This window comes from Camelus dromedarius, chromosome 27, assembly GCF_036321535.1.
Source record: "Camelus dromedarius isolate mCamDro1 chromosome 27, mCamDro1.pat, whole genome shotgun sequence".
Classification (NCBI taxonomy): Eukaryota; Metazoa; Chordata; class Mammalia; order Artiodactyla; family Camelidae; genus Camelus; species Camelus dromedarius.
Window position 1 is genome coordinate 7187435 of NC_087462.1, and position 19333 is coordinate 7206767.

At 56.7% G+C, this 19333-nt stretch overlaps 1 protein-coding gene across 5 annotated transcripts; it reads right to left on the reverse strand.

Moving 5' to 3' along the window:
* Positions 1-1197: 1197 nt before the first annotated feature.
* HOOK2 (hook microtubule tethering protein 2) lies at positions 1198-10897 on the reverse strand. 5 transcript variants are annotated; one of them, XM_031437382.2, is made up of 22 exons: positions 10747-10897; positions 10152-10237; positions 10010-10082; positions 9003-9053; positions 8782-8914; positions 8620-8687; positions 8201-8263; positions 7803-7883; positions 7547-7707; positions 7322-7462; positions 6125-6326; positions 5721-5831; positions 5524-5611; positions 5108-5177; positions 4302-4439; positions 4128-4215; positions 3895-3929; positions 2347-2429; positions 2163-2266; positions 1865-1975; positions 1725-1796; positions 1198-1646 (listed from the first exon to the last, which is right to left on the reverse strand). In XM_031437382.2, the coding sequence occupies exons 1-22, from the start codon at positions 10789-10791 to the stop codon at positions 1497-1499; spliced, it is 2154 nt and encodes a 717-aa protein (XP_031293242.1). In that variant the 5' UTR covers positions 10792-10897; the 3' UTR covers positions 1198-1496. The 5 variants fall into 5 exon arrangements, with proteins under 5 accessions (XP_031293242.1, XP_031293241.1, XP_031293240.1 ...); XM_031437381.2 differs by having other exon boundaries at positions 1725-1799; XM_031437380.2 differs by lacking the exons at positions 10010-10082; positions 10152-10237; positions 10747-10897 and having other exon boundaries at positions 1725-1799; positions 2163-2263; positions 9003-9957.
* Between the last annotated feature and the right edge of the window lie 8436 nt (positions 10898-19333).

Below are 19333 nucleotides of genomic sequence, written 5' to 3' on the forward strand. Positions count from 1 at the left end.
CCCCTTCAGTGCTCTAGGTCTTATATTAATCATATGTTGATGACTCCTGAATTTAGAAGTCCAGCCAGGACCCCTCCCCTGACTCTAGACCCAGAGAGCCAACTGCCTGCTCAACATCTCCACGTGAGGATCTCACGGGCATCTCCAACATAACATGCCCCCAAAACAGCTCCCTGTTGGATCCCCACCTGTCCCAACCTGTCTGTCAGCTTTGTCCTTCCAGATGAGGCCAAACCCTGGGAGTCATCTTCAACTCCTCTCTTTCTTTCATCCCCCTTCCACATCAACTCAGTACCAAATCCCATCAGCTTGGTCTTCAAATTGTATCCAGAATCCAGCCATTTCCCATTACTCCAGGGCCTCCACCCAGGCCAAAACTGTCACTATCACCCAACCACCCACCTCGACTAATTAACTACACTCTGGTCTCTTAGCTCTGGCCCTACCATCCCCACAGTCTCTTCCTCCCATGGAAGCCAAAGGGAGCCTATGAACACTTAAATCAGGTCGCATCAGTTGCTGCTTTGCTTAGAATCCTCTGTAGCTCCCACTTCACTTCGAATAAAAGCTAAAGTATTCCACACACTCCCATAAGGCCCTGAACAATCTCCCTGCTCTAAATTGCTCCCACTCTTCCTCTCACTCACTACACTCTGGCTACACTAGCCTTCTCACTGTCTCTCTAACCCACGGAGCAAGGTCTCACCTCAGGGCCTTTGCACATGCCATTCCCGCTACCTGGACCACACTTCCCCAAATATATGCCACCCCCCTCACCTACGTCAAGTCTCTGCTTAAATTACGTCACTTCCTTGGTGAGGCCTCCTTTCCCGGCCATTTACTAAAAATCACCACCTCCTAAACCCACTTTCTGCCTCCCCGTCACTTTGTCTGGTTTTTCTTGCTCTTTAGCACTTCTCATATCAAACTTTTATTTTATCTGTTTTGCTTATTATCTGTCTCCCTCCAATGGAATTGACAGCTTCCTAAGGTAGGGAAGCTTTGTCTGAAACTTCTTGAAAACCCACCACGCACATATACGGTTACACAGATACAAACATGATTCAAACCTCCTACTGGGTGCTATCAGTCACTCACACTTTAGTAAGAACAAAAGCCAGGCCTCTCTTGAAAGCAGTGGTCTGAGTACCTCACCCATCTTCTCTCCCTCCCCTTCCTGCCCAGAGTCCAGCCGGGGCAGATCCAAAGTCTTTATTATTTTTCTCAAATATAAAATCACTTTCTCCCCTGGCAGCTCACAAATCGCAGGGAGAAAATCAAGAATAAGAATCACACTGCTAAAAAGAATAGGCCCAATCCTGGCTCCCGCCCCATCCTGCACTCTTGTCCCACCTGGGAGGTCAAAGGGCAGAGGTTATGACCTCAAGGCTCTTAAGCAGCTGGCTGAGGCATAATGCTGGGGCCTATGTGAGTAGGGGAATCCAGGGTGGATTATGCCCTGACTGGCTGGGCAGGTGGCAGGATCCTGAGATCCATCAGTGCTTGTCAGTGGGGCGCATGTTCAGGGATGCTAGGCGTCCCAGAGGTCCTCGGCGAGCATTGGTGGCCAGCCGCTGCTGTGCCAGGAACGACTGGGCATGGGCGGGTGCCCGCTCTTCCCCAGCTCGCTGCTGCAGAGCCATGCCCTGGAGGGAAGGGCATAGTTAGGGTCAGGTGAGCCCACAGGACCCCCCAGTTCTTCAACATGGTGATGGTGCACTCACCATATTATACCAGGCACTGATGAGCAGCTTTTCTTCCTGCTCCCGCTGACTTCGACTCTTCTCAAAGTCCATCTGCTAAAGAGGCAATAGTCAAGGGTCTGGATGTGCTGGGAGCAGTGAGAAGGTATAAGGACACTCACCTCTAAGTGCCGGATGTGGACATCCCGCTCCTGGAGTTGTGTCCTCAGGGCATGGAGTTCTGGGGGACCCCCCCCAGGCAGCCGCTGCTTGGGTTCCAGGGTCTGTATGACCTAGGGTTTGGAGAAGACACAGTCACGGAGAGCTTGGCCTCACAGGCCAGGTTGTAGAAGTCTGTGATGTGATAAGGTATGACAGGTGTGGGGGTAGGGGGCAGAGAACTGCCACCTGGTAGGAGGTAGGAACCGATGGGAGGCAGTAACTTCAGCAGGAGGCCAGTGGAGCACCTAGCATCCTCACCGTGCGTGCCTTGTCCACGTAGCGGCGGTACCGCTCCTCCATGGCCCGCAAGTCTGCGTCCTTCTTCTGCAGGCTGTGCTGCAGCTCCTCAATACGCCGGGCTGCTAGGGGAACAAGGTGGCCCCTCAGCTCCACACCAAGCTCAGGGCTCCCCCCAACCCATCCAGCCTCTGAGTCCACTCACTGCTGCTGTCTGCAGGAGGCTCCAGCTCCTCGATGTATTCGCGCTTCCGCTGCAGCTCCAAATCTGCCTCGTGCAGCTTCTGCCTGTGGGCAGGGTACAAATAGCTGCAGCCAGACCTCTGTGCCCACTTATCTTCATCTCAGTGGTGGCCACAGCCTTGCCAGATGGCCAGAAGTGTCCCTGCAGACCTCTCTGCCTGACTTCAAGCTGGGGGGCTGTGTGCCCTGGCCTCGCCATCCCCTCAGTCATCAGAGCCACAACCCTCCACTCCCCTCATCAGGTGGTCCCTGGACCAGCCCCTCAATCTGTCCACTTCTCCCCATTCCACAGCCCACACAGTGGTCCAGGCACCATCATCCTTCGCCAGCCTCTTCTTACTCTCAACTCCTCAGTTCCATTCTCGACCCTGCAGCCAAGGATCTTTCTAGAGTGCAAGTCTCTTATAACAAAAGAAAATGCAAGCTAGTACTTTACAGTTCTGCTGCTGGTGGCAAAACCCCCAAAGATATAACACTCCTTCTAGACGAGACTATTATCATGTGTTGGACGTGGAATGTGTTGTAACATCTAATAGCAAACCTTTGGCTATGACTACTAAAACTACAAAAACATCTACCCTCTGAGTCACCCAGTCCATTTTTGTGATATATTTGCATGCAAGTGAAATGATTCATATACAAGGTTTTACTCTGTTGCATTGTTTGAAATTGCAAATACCTAGAATGAATGACTTGAACACATTATGATATTACAAAAAATGCTATAGGCCAGCCCTTCTGGACCAGAATTCTACAGGAGAATTAAAGCCAAATGCCTCCAGGCATCCATCCTCTGTAAGGAAATAACTTTCTGTGCCCTGGGTCGGCACTAGCTACATTCCATCCTTGGCAGAACTGAGAAAAGTCATGAAAATAATTTTCTGTAAAGCCTAGTTTCCCTGTGGAATCTCTGTTGACAAAGGCTGCTATATTTTAAAAAAAATAATAAGGATTCCCTATATTTATTCATATGGAGAAATTTCCCCAGTTATCTTATTAAGTAGGGAAAGCAAAGTGCAAAGTAGCACATATTATGCTACCTTTTGTATAAACAGGAATAAGAATAAAAACCTATATTCATATTCATTTGCATTTGCTTTGAAAAGTCTGGAAAGATTTCCATAATACATAGGAATGGAGTGGAAACTGAGTCAATAAGGGGGGCACTGAGAAGTATACCCTTTCTTCCTGTATAGCTTGGTATAAATTTTGGTATTTAAACTATAAATGTGATAGCTATTTAAAAGTTTCTTTTTTAACAATGCAAAAAGTAAATGACTATCAGTTTGTCACACAACCCTGTTGAATTCCCTCTGTGGCTATCCCCAGAGTTTCTCTCAAGCAGTCCATACTCCTTTCCTTGGTCTATAAGACCCCACTTGATCTGACCCATCTGTCTGTGTTTCGGCTGACTCCCTCATAAACATATTCCCCATCGACGCCAAATCCATCCCCAAACCTTTGCCTCAGCCTTTTTCCCCACCAGGAGTGCCCTCCCCCTGGGACTTACAGATGTTCCTCCAGCTTCCTCTTCAGCAGTGTTGACTGGAGGAGAAAAGAGGCACTGGGTGAGTAGGTGGTCCAGAGGTCCAAAACTCTTCCAGGGGTGAGGGTAGGGGGTGTCACCCTGGGCCCAAGGTACTTACAATGGACTTCACGGGGCATCGGGCAGCAGAGGGGAGAGAGAGGAGGGTTACTGGGGGACGCAAGGGAGGGCCAGGCAGGGAGGAGGTGGGCACTCACGTCCTCAGTCTTGCCCCCCTGCTCCTGCAGGGCCTTCTGCAGGTCCTCCACCTGGGCCCGCAGCTCCGACAGCTGCTGCTGGTTCAGCCTGCGGGGGTGGGGGGCCCGCTCAGTGCTTGCGCCCGCCCTCAGCCCACATCGGCTCGCTTGGGGCACCGCCAGGTAGGTCCTCACCGGTGCTGCGTCTCCAGCCCGTGGCGCGCACGGTTGGCCTCCTCCAGGTGGCGCTGCAGCTCCTCCTGCCGCTCCCGATCGGCCGCCTCCTGCTGGCACAGGCGCTTGTTCTCCAGCTGAAGCCGCAGGAGTGTCTCCCTGCCGAAAGAGAAGGATGGAGCAGGGCTGGGGATGGGTCACCCCTCAGGCCTTCCCAGGCTCCGGCAGGGTGACTGGCAGAGGGGGCTAGGAGAGGGACAGAGCCCTGGGGAAGAGCCCAGACAGACCCTGGGGTAGGATTACAGTACTGGGGATTGTGCCTAGGGGCAAAGTGGGCGGAGCCATGAACTGGGTCTAGGAGTAGGGCCAGGCAAGGGCGGGGCTGCAGGAGCGGGTTAAAACACTGAGGTGGGACTGAGGGAAAGCAAGACATTTCAATAAGAAAAGCTGGAGTGGGAGTTCTTGTGGGCAAGGCACAGGGCACTGAACCTAGCACGGAATACATTGAGGACAGGACTGTGTCCTGGAGGCAGAACAGATGTAGGTGAGGCTGGGGCAAAAGATTTTTGCCTGGGGAGTGGAGACAGATGGGTTGGACCTAATTTGTGTACTAAGGATGGATCCTGGAGAGGTGAGCCACCAATAGGGCTACAGCCCAGGCCATGTAACAGCAGAATGAGGAGTGGGTGAGCCTAGAAGCCTGTTTAGGACTTGGGAACCAGGGCGAGCAGGCCTGGCTAGTGGTAAGTACCTGCACTGGGGGCGGGGCTGAGGGTGGGCACTGGCAGGCCAAGGGGAGGCCAGAGCTCTGAGTGACCCCAGGATACCTGAGCTCCGCAGGTAGGATCTCAGCTGCTAAGTTTTCCACAGCCGGTGAGGTGGCGTCCAGTGAGGGGTCTGGAGAATTTAAGAAAAGTCTTCAAGGGGCTGCAGTTTCTGTCCCCATCCCTAGGGTCCCCTTTCCAAGAAGCATCTTTGGGGGTTCAACTTCAGCCATCAGGGAGCCATGATGCTTGACTTGAATTTGCCTCTGCCCCACCCAGAACCCTGAAGGACAGCCCTTGCTTTCTGTCAGCCCATGTCACCTCTCCACGCTAACCTCCCACCAGTGTGGCCAAGTTCTGCCCCCAGCCTAGACAAGCCCTGGGACACTGCCTTTTCTGTGTGTCTCAACAGCACACGAGGCCAGGTAAGTCCCCAGGCCACCCCGCTCTCAGGCCCCTGGGATGGGTCTCCAACTCACCGGCCTGGGTCAGCCCCCGAGGCTGCATCTGGGCGCAGCGCAGCTCCTCATTGGCCTCCCGCAGGGAGTCCCGCTCTGCCAACAGCCGCTGGAGAGACAGGGTGCAACAGGCCACTTGAGGCAGGATCGGCCTCCTGGAGTATGGGCTATGCCATGATGGTCAGGGTGGAACCTGGACGATGGGACCTTAGCCTCACCTCCTTCTCCTTCGTCACCGACTCATACTTTTCCTCCAGATTGCGGCACTCGAATAGCCATTTCTCGGCTTTCATGGCTTCCTCCTGCCGCTGGCCCTGCAGTTCCTGAACCTGAACAGAGGGGAGGGGAGAGGACAGCAAGGTGGGAAGGAGGGGCAGGTGTACAAGGTGAAAGGATGGGACTAGAGGGACCAGCTGCAAGGAACTTGGAGGAAGGGGCTTAAGAGAGGGGGCGGGGCTTAAAGGCCTAGAGAGGAGCGGGCCGGCCTCGAGGGCGTGGCCTGTATATAAAAGAGCGGGCTCTGGGTGGAAGGGCTCAGCACCCAGCCCAGGGTGGGCCAAAGTCAGCGGGACGAGCCAGGAGGAGCCCCCACCCGAGTCCAGGTCCAGGCCCCTTCTCGCACCTGCCGCCGCTGAGCCTCTAGCTGGGTGCGCAGGGAGCCGGCCCGGCGCAGCTCATCCTCCAGCTGCCGCGTGCGCTCGGCGTGGCCAGCATTGCGCTCCTCCAGCTGCCGCACCTGCCGCCGCAACTCCCGCAGCTCGCCCAGGCGGCGCCGGCAGCTGCTCAGCGTGGCCTCCAGCTGCCCAGCACGCTCCGAGGACTGCCTGGGGATGGGGGCGGGGCGAGTGGGAAGAGGAGGCGGGGGTCTGCTCAAGGGTTCAGCTTGGTTGTGAGGTCCTCAGGGAAGGGGAAGGTGTCATATCAGCCTTGGGGCGTTTGGGTTCAAGGTGATAAGGGTCAGGGATCAGCGGGGCCTGGTGGTGTTGGGGGATCATTAGTGAGCATAAAGGGAGCCCTAAGCATCAATGGTTAGTCCAGGGTCAAAATCAGCGATCCTCAGGGATTGTGGGGACACAAAATGATTGTGGGATTACAGGGGGAAATGATGGGGCCCAGAGGGTCTGAGGAGCCCCCATGGACACTTCCAGGTCATGAGGTGGCTGTGGGACCAACAAGGGCATTGTGGGTGCAGGGATCATGGGGGGGGTAATGGGGGGCTTTGGGGCAGAGCACTATGGGGTCTTTGAAGGTATAGCAGGGGCTCACTAGGCACTTTAACATTACAGGGGTGCTGTGGGGTCACAGGGGAGCTTTGAGGCTATAGAAGGCACAGTGAGGTTGAGAGTTGGTGCTACGGGAGCCCACCAAGCACTTTGGGGTTGCAGGGATGCTGTGGAGTTGTAAGATAGTCGTGTGATGGGGGGACAGAGGGGTCAAGGGGTCAAGGTTATTGCATTGTGGGATTCTGGAAAGCACCATGGGATCCTGGGGCATGATGGGACCCAGAATGTTGCAGTGAGGTCTGGGGAGCATTATGGAAAGGGGGCTGGGCATGCTGGCATCACAGGAATGCTATATGCTATGTGGGATAACAGGGGGACACCGTGGGTTCCCCAGGGGCACCACCATGGATCCAGGGAGTTTGGTGTTTGTCCACAGGACATGGTGAATTCCAGGATAGTGAAGGGCGGTTCAGGAGGGTACTATGGAGACTAGGGGGCATTGTGGGGGCCCATGAGGAATTTGGGGTTACAGAGGTACTGTGGCAGCAGAGGAGCACTCTGGCAATGGAAGTGTGCGGTGAGGACCTGCCACTCACCGAAGCTCATCCATTTCATCCTTCAGGGCCTGCGCCTCCTGGGCCAGGCTGGTCAGCGCCTGGTTCCGCTGCTGCAGCTCAGTGACCTCCCGTTCCAGCTCGGCACAGTGCAGACGCTCATCCTCCCTGCCGCTCTCCAGCCTGGGGGATGGGGGGAGTGTCACATGAGGGTGCTGTGTCTGCCCCAGTCCCCTGGCCTGCTGGCCCTGTCCCCCCTGACCACACCTGAAGTTCTCCTCCTGCAGCTGCTCCAGCTGGGACTGCAGCAACAGCAGCTTCTTGGTGGTGAGGCCAGTGGCACCCTCACTCTCCGACCGGCCCACCCGCTCCCTCAGCAGCGCGTTTTCCTGAGCCAGGCTCTGCTTCTCGTCTGACAGGAGTACCAGCTGTGGGCAGGGCATACATATGAGCTGGAGCTGGGAGGTGGGTTATGCAGGTGAGCCTGTCCAGGAGCACCGATGGACCCCCACCTTGGCCCCACCTGCCGCTCCAGGTCCAGACAGCGCTGCCGCAGCTCATCCCCCTCGTCAGCCTCCTCACTCAGGAAGTAGTACCTGCGGGACTGATAAGAGGAGTGGAGGGGTGAGGGTGGGGAGAGGCAAGAAACTCGGGGATCTGGGGGAGGAGCCTGGGGGAAGGGAGGCTGGGTTCTCTAGGGGCAGAGAGAAGGGAGCCAAGATACCCTCATGATCTAAGAAGAGAGGGCTGGGACCCAAGGGGACTGGAGGAAAGGCAATTCGGAACCCTGGGAACCCAGCAAGGGAAGAGGCTAGGACCCTGGGGGATGGGAGTGGTTTACAGGCTTAAAATCAAGCTTCTCCTCAGGCAACTCTGAAAATTAGTAATGAGTTGGATTTTTAACAAGATCCCACCCCTTACCTGACTATCAAAGTTCCCATATGTCTCCAATGACAGGGAGTCAGAGGTGTCTTTGGTCATGAGCTAGAGGCGGGTGGGAAGACATTAAGATGAGCAGGCCCCCTGAAGGCAGCCTTCAAGGCTTCTATGGTCCAGCCTAAGAACCTCTCCATCCTTCTATTCCCAAAGCCAGTTCTCCCCAATAACCTCAGCCCAGAGGCTGCCCCACGTGTCTAGCACCCAGGGAGGCCTGGTCCTTTAGGCATGCTAGGTTGTGACTTAGAGCTGGGAGGAGCTGGCAGACACATGAGACAGGGAAATCTGGCCAGCTGAGTTCCAGAGCCTAGACCTTACCAGGGCAGAGCCTGTGCTTGGCTGCCTCTGCCCTAGAGATGTCCCCTCCCCTGAAGCTCCTTGCCACGTTGGGCCCTCCCACCTACCTCCTGGATGGCTTCCATCACCACATGCTGAACTGATTCTTCTAGTGTCATGATTCTCTGGATGTGCTCTGGGGATCAAGGTGGGGGAGACTGAGACAGGGGCGGGGGGCACCAAGATGATTTCCTCAGGTCTTCCCCTGGGGACCCCCTAACCTTCCATACCCTGCTTTTTCTCGCAACTGATGGCACAGCCCAACACCAGTTGAAGCAGCTTGCCAAGTTCTTCTGGGTCTGAGAACTCGCCAATGAGGCTCACGTCTGGAAGGTGCTGCTCCAAAATGGGATGCCCCAGGACCTGAGGATGGAGGAAGGAAGGGGTATCAGGGGCTCAGGGACCCCCTACCTTCCAACCCAACCCCCTAAATCCCTTTACATTTACTCACATCCTGGGAGTACTCTACCAGGCTCTGTAAGATTGTCTTCAGATTGCTGACCTGGGAAGGGGCAAGGAGTTGTGTCCAGGTCCCAAAGGCTCCCAGAAGAGGCCAGGCAGCCCCTACCTTGAATGTGTCTACCCCATCCTCTTTCCTCTGCCTCACCTCCCAATCTCTGGTCATCTCATCCTGTTTGGCCCCATTCTCTGTCTGAATGTCCCCTTTCCTAGGGGTGACCTGTCTGGCTGCCTGCCCTTGTTGTCCACCTATCTCAATCACGTGTCCCCAGAATCCAATCATGTCTCACTACCTGCCCCACTACCCTTTGACCCTAGCCATCATCATCTCTCACCCGGATTATTGCACCAGCCCTGTCTCAGTTTCCACTCTTGTTGCCTACCTTCCATTCCTCTCCAAGCAGCTAGGGGGAGCTTTTTAAAGCCCAAGCCAGGTTTGCGTCTTTCCTCTACTAAAATCCTTCCTTGACTTTACACAGCCCTTAAAATAGAATCTACCTCCCTGCTCCACAACCTGCCAGGCCCCTGATGATCTCATCTACTATTCCTGCCCCCTTGCTTTCTGTTCAGACCTCCCTTCCATTCCTTGATCACACGAAGCTTATTCCCAACTCAGGGCCTTTGCATTTGCTGTTCCCAGTGTCTGGAACACCATTCCTCCAGATCTCACATGGAGATCAGCCCATCTGGAGTCACCACCCATCCAGTCCCAGTTGCTTTCTCTCATGGCCCAGCTTTTATTGTCTTCATAGAACTTATTGCCATTGGAAGTCGATGTTTATGTTTTGTATGCAGGTTTTTGTCTGTGTTATTCCTTGCTGCAAACTCAGGCCTGCTTAAGAGAAGCATGAAGGAACAAATACATAGTTGGCTGGTCATCAGACATCTGCCTCTTTTCCTGACACAGGTCTGTCTGTCCGTTACCCAGAACAGGTCTAACTGACCCTTCCCTGATCATCTCATCACCACTTTCTCCCCATTCATGAGTCCACCTGTCACCTTCAGCCTCCAGTTGGAACCTGGGTCGTCTGAGATGCCCTGGAGCCACGCCTCGTTGAACCAGGAAGGGTCTCTGGGGGCGAGAAGGTGGGATGAGCTGCTGGGGAACCCTTTTTGGGCCCTCCCCCTCAACCCCACTCACATCTGGTTCAGCACATAGGCTACTGCGAGGCCACTGCTCAGGTCCTGGGGGCTGGTACAGGGGGACGGGACATGGAACGTCTGCAACTAGGGGGGAAAGGAAAGTGCAACAGGTGGAATCAGAGCCTGGGACCACCGAACCACTCCCCTTTTTGCAGACTTTTCCGGTCAGCAGGAACCTCACGCGGTTAGGTGAAGGCTGGTCTGTTGCTCCAACAAGCCAATTCCGCGAGGGAGTGGCCTCTGCTCACCTGGACCTACCGAGGGGGGCGTGGCCCCACCGTACCTCTGCCCAACAAACGCCGCGCGACCAGGCCAGGGCAGACCCAGGAGTCACCTGGTCCCCACAGGCACCACATGACCAGGCCAGCTCACCTGTGCACTCTCCCCACCTGACCCAGCCTAGAAGGGGCGGGGCCTCACCTGTTCTTTCCACGCGACAGGACGGGTGCTCAGGCCAGAGTCCAACGGCCTGGCAGGCCGACGACCCCTTCCTCCTCCCAGCCCCAGGTCAGAGGGGTGGACAGAGCCAAGGTCGGGGCTCCCGGGAGAGAAGAGAGGGCGTACACCTGTCCCTAGTCCCACCCCCGACCTACCCAGGTGAGCAGAGACCCGCATAGCTCGGCCTTGTCCACGCTCATGGCTCCCGATCGGATTCGACCACGGCCGCGGAGCCCCGCCACCGCAGCCGCGTCCAGATCCGCCACCAGCGAGCGCCCGCAGCCCCGACCTCCCGCTCGGCCTAGAGCGCCGCCCCGCCCCCTAGGCGCAGGCCCCGCCCTGGGCACGTGATCTACTCTTGGCGCCGGCTCAGGCCTTCAGTCCCGCCATCTTGGATCCGGGAAGCAGTTGGGCGCCGGCCCTGCCGCTAGGGGTCAGTCTGGGCCAGCCTTGCGCATTCCAAGGGTGACCCTGCCGCCCCTCCTTGTCCGGCTCTTTTGAGGGTAGCGGAGACCTCACCATCATTCCTCACCATCTGAGGCGGAGATGCTCCACCCTATTATACAGGCGCATTCTCTTCCCTTCCCTTCAGCAGAAAGTCCGCTGTCTAGCCACATTATGATCGAAGCCTTTATCTGCACGGGGGAGGAGCAGGCCATAACATATACTATGGACTTGGAGGCGGAGGATACTAAAGGGGTCTTCCTGGTGGATGATTTGATAGTCTTGTCCCGGGAGTGGACAAGGAGATTACGGGTGTGGTTCTAAGACGAGGGCACGATGGGTCAGCCAGACATATGTCCTGAGTAATTAGACAATTTGGCTAGCCTGGATGTGTCTCCCACTGAGCCTTCCCTGCACTTTCCCCTCCCCGAGCCCTGCGTCCGTTTCCTTCTGCCTCAGAATCCAGAACCAGGCCGCCCTGGTCGCCACGGCCCACCAGGGGGCGCCCAGACCGAAGGAACGCAGCCTACCGGGAAAAGGATGGGCCCACTCTGAGACCCCGTCTGGGCAGTAGAGGGGGCTTAAAAGAAAGTGTTAACAATACTAGTTAATAAAATCGCACTCACCATTTATAGAGTGCCTAGTATGCAGTCTCTGCGCTAAGCAATTTAAATATATAGATGGTTGAAATCTACCCGACTCTAGGTGGGAAGTGCTCTTTTTATTGCCGGTTCGCGGGCGAGGAAACACAGGTTCTGGGTGGATCCCACTTCAGGGGAGGGGGTAAAGCCTCAGCCTGCGCCTTCTGACGCCTGAGTTCCCTGGCAGCCCCTCCCTCGCGGGACGGGCGAGGTAATGAGCAGTAATTAGAGGTTATTAGCTGTACCCAGGGGGAGGGGCGGGCTCTGTTTTGGAGGTGGGTCTAGGTCTGAGGGGAGAGGAGCTGCTCACTCCAACCCCGAGTCTGGCTCCGGCGACCCTGCCCCGAGAGGGTTGGGCTGGGTGACAACAGCTCCCACCACTCCCCACCCCCGCACATCCCGCTGCATCGTAGGAATACAATCACTAGCACCAGACACCAGGTTACAGCCCACTCAGACGCGCAAACCGCACGCACGCAGGGGCCTTGGAGGCTCGTCTACACACCCACATCCCCTTCCCGAGTTGTTTTCAGCCTCCATCCCCTGGGAGCAGAATAGGGGGGAGTAGGGAGGAAGGGGACAAGGGCCGGTAGTGCCGGCTTCCGGACTGGACTGCTTTCCAGCGGGCGTGGGAACAACCGCCGCTGGTCCCCTATTCCCTCACCCACCAAGGAGAGGGTGCTGACAATAGGGGGAACTGGGGCCACCCTGCCACCAGGTAGAAGTGGAAGGTGAGCCAGAACTAAGGCTGTTACAAGGATGGGAGGTTGGGAATATTTCTGAGACGGTCTAGTTGCCCAATGTTGGGGGACATGCTGGGACCGCCAAATATTTGGAGTGGGGTTCCCAATATTTGCAAAACCCACAGAGATCTTGATGTTTAGGAGGAACTAAAATATCTGGAGCATGGAGTTGAATTGTTTTAACGTTACCCTGATATTATAGGTGTTATTAATGTTCAAGGACCCAAAAGTCCCCAGATTTAAGGGAAGGTCTGGGTGCCCTCACTTTGGGGGAGGAGCCAGAAACCTCCATTTGGGGTGGCAGGGAATCTGATTTTGCAGGGAAGGGGGCTCCCTACGTTGCCAGGGAAGAGCAGCAATCCCTATTATGGGACTCCGGAAACCCCACTGTTGGGGGATACTTGTGCCTTCAACAATGAGAGGTTATCACAAACCCTCATTTTGAATCAGGGATCCTTTATTTAGGGGGAGGATTCAAACCCCATTTTTTGGTGGAGGGAACCCCAAAGCTTAGGGTATGATCTGGGGGCCTCCATTGACAGAGAGTGCGGGTCTGGGCCAGCAGCCCCCAGCTGGTTTGGGGACCCCACCCCCTCCTGTTGGTTTCCAGGAACAGCTGGGCCCAGCCTGGGCTGTACTGCTGGGAAGCGAGTGACTCAGCCCCTCCCTGTGGCTACAGCTGGACCCCCGCCCGCCCCTCTGGCCTTCACATCTGGACAGACACCCAGTCATGAGAGCTGGGATAGGGACCCTGGGTTCACATATTGGGAGATAGTGCCCCTCCCCCCAGAGCTGACCACAGCCTCACGGAGGACACCAGGCCCTATACCATGAGGAACTCTGGCAGGCTGTGCCCTCCAGACACTGACATTCTTCCAGGACTCTCATCCTGACCCCCTCCCCATGTCTGTGTATATGTCTCTGAGTCCATGTGAAGTGTGTTCACATTTATGTAGGTGTGAGACGGTGGGTCTGTGATTGTGTGTGCACAGGCCTGTGTGTCTGCATCTACCTGTGTCTTTGTGTGTCTTGGGGCCCTGGGAATTTATGCAACAGGCTGTCTGTGATTTGGTGATTTGGGTGCTGTCAGGGCCTAGGGCACATGCTTCTCTTTATGGGACCTTGCTTTGTGTCTGTCTCCCTGTGTCATTGTTTGTGTGAGAAGTGAATGTATGACAGTCAGTACCTCAACCTGGCTTTAGGTAGTTTTTCAATGTGACCGTGTCCTACTTTCTCTCCATCATGTATCTTTCTGTGAAAGCGTGACCCTGTCATGTGTGCCCTTCGTTTGTCCATGTTCCCAAGACAATCTGGTGTCCCTGGGTGTGGACTTGTGGTGTCTGTGGCCCTACTTTACTTCACGTGCCCTATTTGTCCCTGTGACAGCATGACCACTGTGTCTGTCTCCCTCCTATGTCTCTGTGCCTCTACAATCTCCATGGAGAGGAGTGGCTGTGTGATAGCAGGAGTCCTGATGTCCAAGACTTTTATCTGTTTGTGTCTTACTTCGTGTCTTACTTTTATCTGTGTGCACCTTGATGTTGTGGCTTTATCGGAGTGTCTGTATATGCCACCTATCTGTGTATGAAGATGGCCCTGTGTCCCCACCAGAAATGGTATGTGATAGATGTACCTGTGTGTCGTGTGTGACAGCATGACCCTGCCCGCGTTCGCTGGGGGGTTGGTTGGACTAGTGAAGGTTTGCGCCAACGTGTGGGAGGTGTATCCTGTGTCCGCGTGACACTGTGGATCAGAGAGTTTGTGACCTTGGGGAGGTGTCAAAGTCACACGAGACAGCGTGCTCAACGGAGGCGGTGATGTGCTCAGGGGGCGTTGTAAATTGCCCCACGTCCTACCGCTCTCAGAGCAGAGGACTCCGCCCCGCGCTGCGGGGGCGCGTGCGTCGTGCGTGACGTGAAGCACGACGGGGGTCGCTGCGTGCGTGGAGCCCGACGCGGTCATGCCTGCGAGCGCGGGGGGATGGGCTAATTGCGTGCGTGCGTGCGTGCGTCCGTGCGTGGGCGGCCGCGGGGGTTGGGCGCGCGCGGGACACGGCCCCACCCCGCACGGGGACTTTGGGCGCGGGTGAAACCCTGGAGGAGGGTGGTGGAGGCTGCCGTTAACCCCTTCCTGCCCGACCTGAAACTTGTGGCCCCTCGACAGAGCGCGCGGGGGCTTCCCCAGTGCGCAGGGACCGTCCCTGCCGAGGGAGGAACCCCAGCCAGAGAGCTGAGAGACCCCTCCAGTTACTATGGGAACCGGAGCTTCCCGCGCGGCTCGGGCGCGTGCTTCCTCCCCCTTACCGCTCTTCCTCCAGCTCCATAGTCCACCCGACAATGCGCTTCCCGCTCCTGGTCTCTGGAGAAGGGGCTGCGTGACTCAGGGTAGCCCGAGGGTCCCCTGGCCGCAGCCGACCTTTCTCCCCCTTCCCCACCCCGTGACTCACCCCTCGAGGCTTTCCCCGCGTGTGACTCAAGACCCTGGGGAGGGGGCTGCGGACTCTGAGACCCCTCTTCCAGGCAGTGGGAACTGAGAACCAAGTACTAGGGACTTCAAGCTTCGCGGGGAGGGGCCCTCCCTCCAGCGAGGGTCGTGTCTGGTGTCTTCCCTTAGCCAACCGCTGCCAAGGTCACTAGCGGCGTTCCCCCACCCTGAATTGGCAGGGCCTACCCCCCCAGACCTCCGGGAACCCAGCCCCCAGCCCCTCCCCGCCAGCCCACAGGAAGTTTTGGCAGAGCCTGTCGTGGCAATGAAACGGTTAAAGCCGTTTTCTTATTCATCCAGGGGCCCCTTTTGACTCAGAGCAAGCCAGGCGCCCCCTTGAGCCGGGCCTCGTGGGGCCTGGGTTCGTACTCCACCCTATATGTACCATTTTTAGAGAGGGGAGGGAAGGCTGTTGGTGAGCTGCCTTGGTTGGGGGGGGGGGTCTTGCGTAGCATGCGGAGTTGGGTTCAAATCCTGCCTCTGCCCTCATTGCTCTCTAGGCCTCAGTTTCCCCATCTGAAAATGGGGGATAATTATGACCGGCTTATTGTGGCCTCGTGGGATTAAGTGAATAATAGATTGGACGCTTTGTTTCCAGAGCTGGGCACAGAAGCAGGGAGGGGCTTGGCCGGCAGAAGGACCCAGGCTCTTCCTGTCTTTCAGGCCTGGGTGTTAGAGTGCCCAGCAGAAGCGAGTCCTTGTGGGGCAGGCCATGCCCCACCCAGGCGCTATGAGGCCATGGGGTTCATCCCGTCCACCCCCTGCCCGGGGCAGGCACCCAGGAAGTGAGAGGCGGGGTAGGAATGAGGCGGAACCTGTTGAACCCGTCGCCCTCCCCCTCCCCCACCCTATTCTGGGGACCTGACAAGCCCCCCACGCCGCAGGCCCCCCCCATGCTGCAGCCCTACCCCCGCCACCCTGGACGCCTGGGTCCTGACCCGAGGGTGGCTGAAGGGAGGGGATGTCGGCGGAGACAGCGTCTCGGGAACATCCTGTGGACTGCTGGCTGGACAGACGGGAGGGTCAGCCCCTCCCCGGGCAGGGCAGGCAGAAATCAGCTGGGGGCAGAGTAAACATGGCCCAGAGTGGCCAGACTTGGGGGGGGTGGCAAGGAGTGTACAAATACACAGTCACCCCGAGAGAGCCAGTCCACACACACACAACCCCTGTCACCCTGGCCACCAAGAGACTGCCAACCAGGGACACACTGACAGGACCAGACATACATCTGGACAAGACAGCTGTCAAACAGACACAGTGACAGGGCAGTCTCAAGAGCAAGACTGAAATGCTGCCAAATACACAAAGACACCAGCAAGCCAGAAGCATAAAGGCAGGGGGTGTGTGGCACAGATAAATCAACTCGGCATACAGGCACAATGGACCCACTGACAAACACAGAAGGACATTGACATTCAGACGAGAAGCACATAGCCGGGCAGACAGCGGCACGCTCATAGGCGCTTGGAGACAAATGTGACAGGCCAGAAGCACACAGGCAGGACGGACACACCGAGAACCATGTGTCAGATGCAAATGGGAGACAAATGTATGTTGATAGACTCAGGGAGAAAGGACAGTCACTTTTAGCACAAGCGCCTCAAAAGCTGCACGAGAGATGTTCAGACACTATCAGATCCTGCAACGAGAGAAAGCAACACACATGCACACACGCTAGCAAGATCACCGACTCAAAAAGATACTCAGAGGCAAGAGAGACAAACATCAACCTATGGAGAGAGGGATGGGAAGGACATGTACACAGCGGGACAGATAGCCCCCCGCCCCCACCCACACTCAGAGATGCCAAGACTCAGCCTTACAGATTCACTGTCCCTCACCGATAACACGCACGTCAGACCCTCAGACAGTTTGGGCAGATGTAAGCAGACAGACTGACATATTCACAGGCATGGTCTGGCCAGACAGTCACACCCAGCATAAAGAAGCAGGGACAGGCCACAGTTGGACATTCATAAACACGCTGGCAAAGAGACACCCTGACAGAACCTGTTGGCTAACACACACACACACAACCAGCCACAGAGCCCACATAGACACACACACATAGACCAGCCAAAGACACAGACACAGACACACACCAGCTACAGACCTCACACACACACAGACCTCACACAGGCAAGCCATGTACCTCACACACACACAGACACACCAGACACAAATAGGTTAGCCACGTGAACTCCAAAACAACCTACATGTATGCATATAGGCCAGCCACATGCAACTTATTCCATAGACCACACACACACACACACACACACATTCCTCGCCCCCCCCCCCAAAGTAGACAGGCCCTACACACCCCTCTAGGGTTGGGCCAACACAAAGATACATGCCCTGAGAAGACAGGCCTCACACACACTCTCACACGCCCCAACAGGCCAGCCACACACAAACCCACAGCTAGCCAGACACACATGCGTGCTTCTGGACCATGCTGAGGTGCCTTGGGGCTCTGGGCTTCCCAACCCATCTCTACCCCCACCCGGAGATCCTGGTGCTTCCTCTCTCCAAACATCGCCCCCCTCCCTCCCTGTTGTTTGTCACTTCCCCTAGGAGGCCTGGCTCAGCAGCCCCAGTCTCAGTGGGGTGTGGGCCTGTTTCCTTAGCACATGCCCTGTCAATGGGGCACCCAGGATCTCTGCCATGCTCAGGCCCCCCAAGACCTCACCAGCAGCTGGGGGGGTGGACAGAAACAACTTTGTGGGAAACTCCCCTCATGCCCAGCTGAGTCAGCCTGAGGAGACAGACTCCTTCCTGCTTCCAAGAAAACCAGGCAGCTTCCTCTCCAGGAGAGGGGTGAGGGACCCCCTATACCACAGAGGTGGGGGAGGGAAGCAGCTGGCAAGCCAGGGGTTCCTGGGGGAGGGCCTCTAGGATTCTTAGCTTCTTCCTGCCAGCTGCCTGTCCACACCCAGGGGCAGGGATGAGGGAGCCTGGGTGCTCTAACTTGTGGGTTCTCGCCCTGGCCTGCCCACTGGCTGACTCACAGGCAGCCCCCAGCCCAGCTTCCTGGTGAGGGCCCTGCCGGCCAGTAGGGCCAGGGAGGAGGGGGTCACCAGGCTATTTATAAGAAGGAGAAGTCCCTCCTGCCAGGGCCAAAAGCCCCAGAGAGACCCGTGGGTGGGGGTGGGTGAACTTCCTCCTTATCCAGTCCCCCGGGCCCCAGGGCCCCTGGGCACGAGCAAAGCCTGGGCTCAGACTCCTCAGCCAGAGGCTGGTCTGGAGCCCAAGGCCTGGGCAGTACCCAGCTGCTAGTCTGGGCACCCAGGGCAGACGGAGGAGGGGGCTCTCCTCACACCCTCCTCACAGGCTGGCCTTGGCGCCAGTGGGGCGGCGTGAGGGGGTGGCGCCCAGGCCACAAGGGTGAGACTGGCAGGGGCCTGGAACCGGCTGTACCAGCTCAGCTGGGCCCCCGCCCTCCCTCACTTGTCCAATCCCCACCCCCTGCTCAAACACCCATGCAGAGTGCATGGAGTGACAGGACCCCACTCTGGCATGCTGGCCTGCCCCCAAACACCAGCACCCCTCCGCCCTGTGCCCAACCCCATTTATCTCTGGATAAAGGAGACCCTCTGTGCAAAGGTCTGCAGAGCTTGGCATATGGCTGGTACTCCATAAATGCATCTCTGGTTGTGATTATCCACCCAGAAGTGGCTGACGTTCTATCTCAAGTCCAGCAGTTACAGATGTTGGAACATCAGGCAAGTTCCTTACCTTCCTGGGACTAAGTTTTCTAGTTTGTTAAATGGGGAACACAAATGGCATGCATTTTGCTGGGTTGTTGGAAGCAGGCAGGGAGTTATTCTATGTAAACCACTTAGAAGAGTGCCTGACCTATGGTAAGAGCCATATAAGTGTTAGCTATTAAAATAATAATTATTGTTTCTCAATCTGTCTGCCTATCTTCAGTGTCTCTGAGTAGTGCCATGTGTCTGCATGACTCTTACCCTGCATCTCTCCCAGCCCTGACCCCCACCCCCATACATCCCTGCTCGGTTGTTGCCCTCCAACTCTGCCCTCACTGGGCCTGCCTCACCTCTCTCCCTGGCATGGCCAGCCTCAGCACTGGTCAGGGCTGACTCACTGTGGCCTCCTGGCCTGTGGGACCTGCAGGTTGGCTTCCTGAGATGCTGCCCTCTGGCCAGATCTGCCCAGCCCCCCAACGCTGCCCGCTGCGCCCCCGCAGGGCCCAGCCAGATGTCAGCTGCAGTTATTAGCATGGGCGGGAGACACAGGCCTGGCAGAGTGCCTGCCAGACTCCGTGGCCACTGGAATCTCCCTTGAGCCTGGGGCGGGGGAGGGGAGTGAGCGTTCAAATAAGAGGAGGAGGGGAGGGGGGTACCCAGGGGTCACAAGGACCCTCCAAAGATGGGGACACCCCCAGCTCTTCATGGGACCTTCCTCCC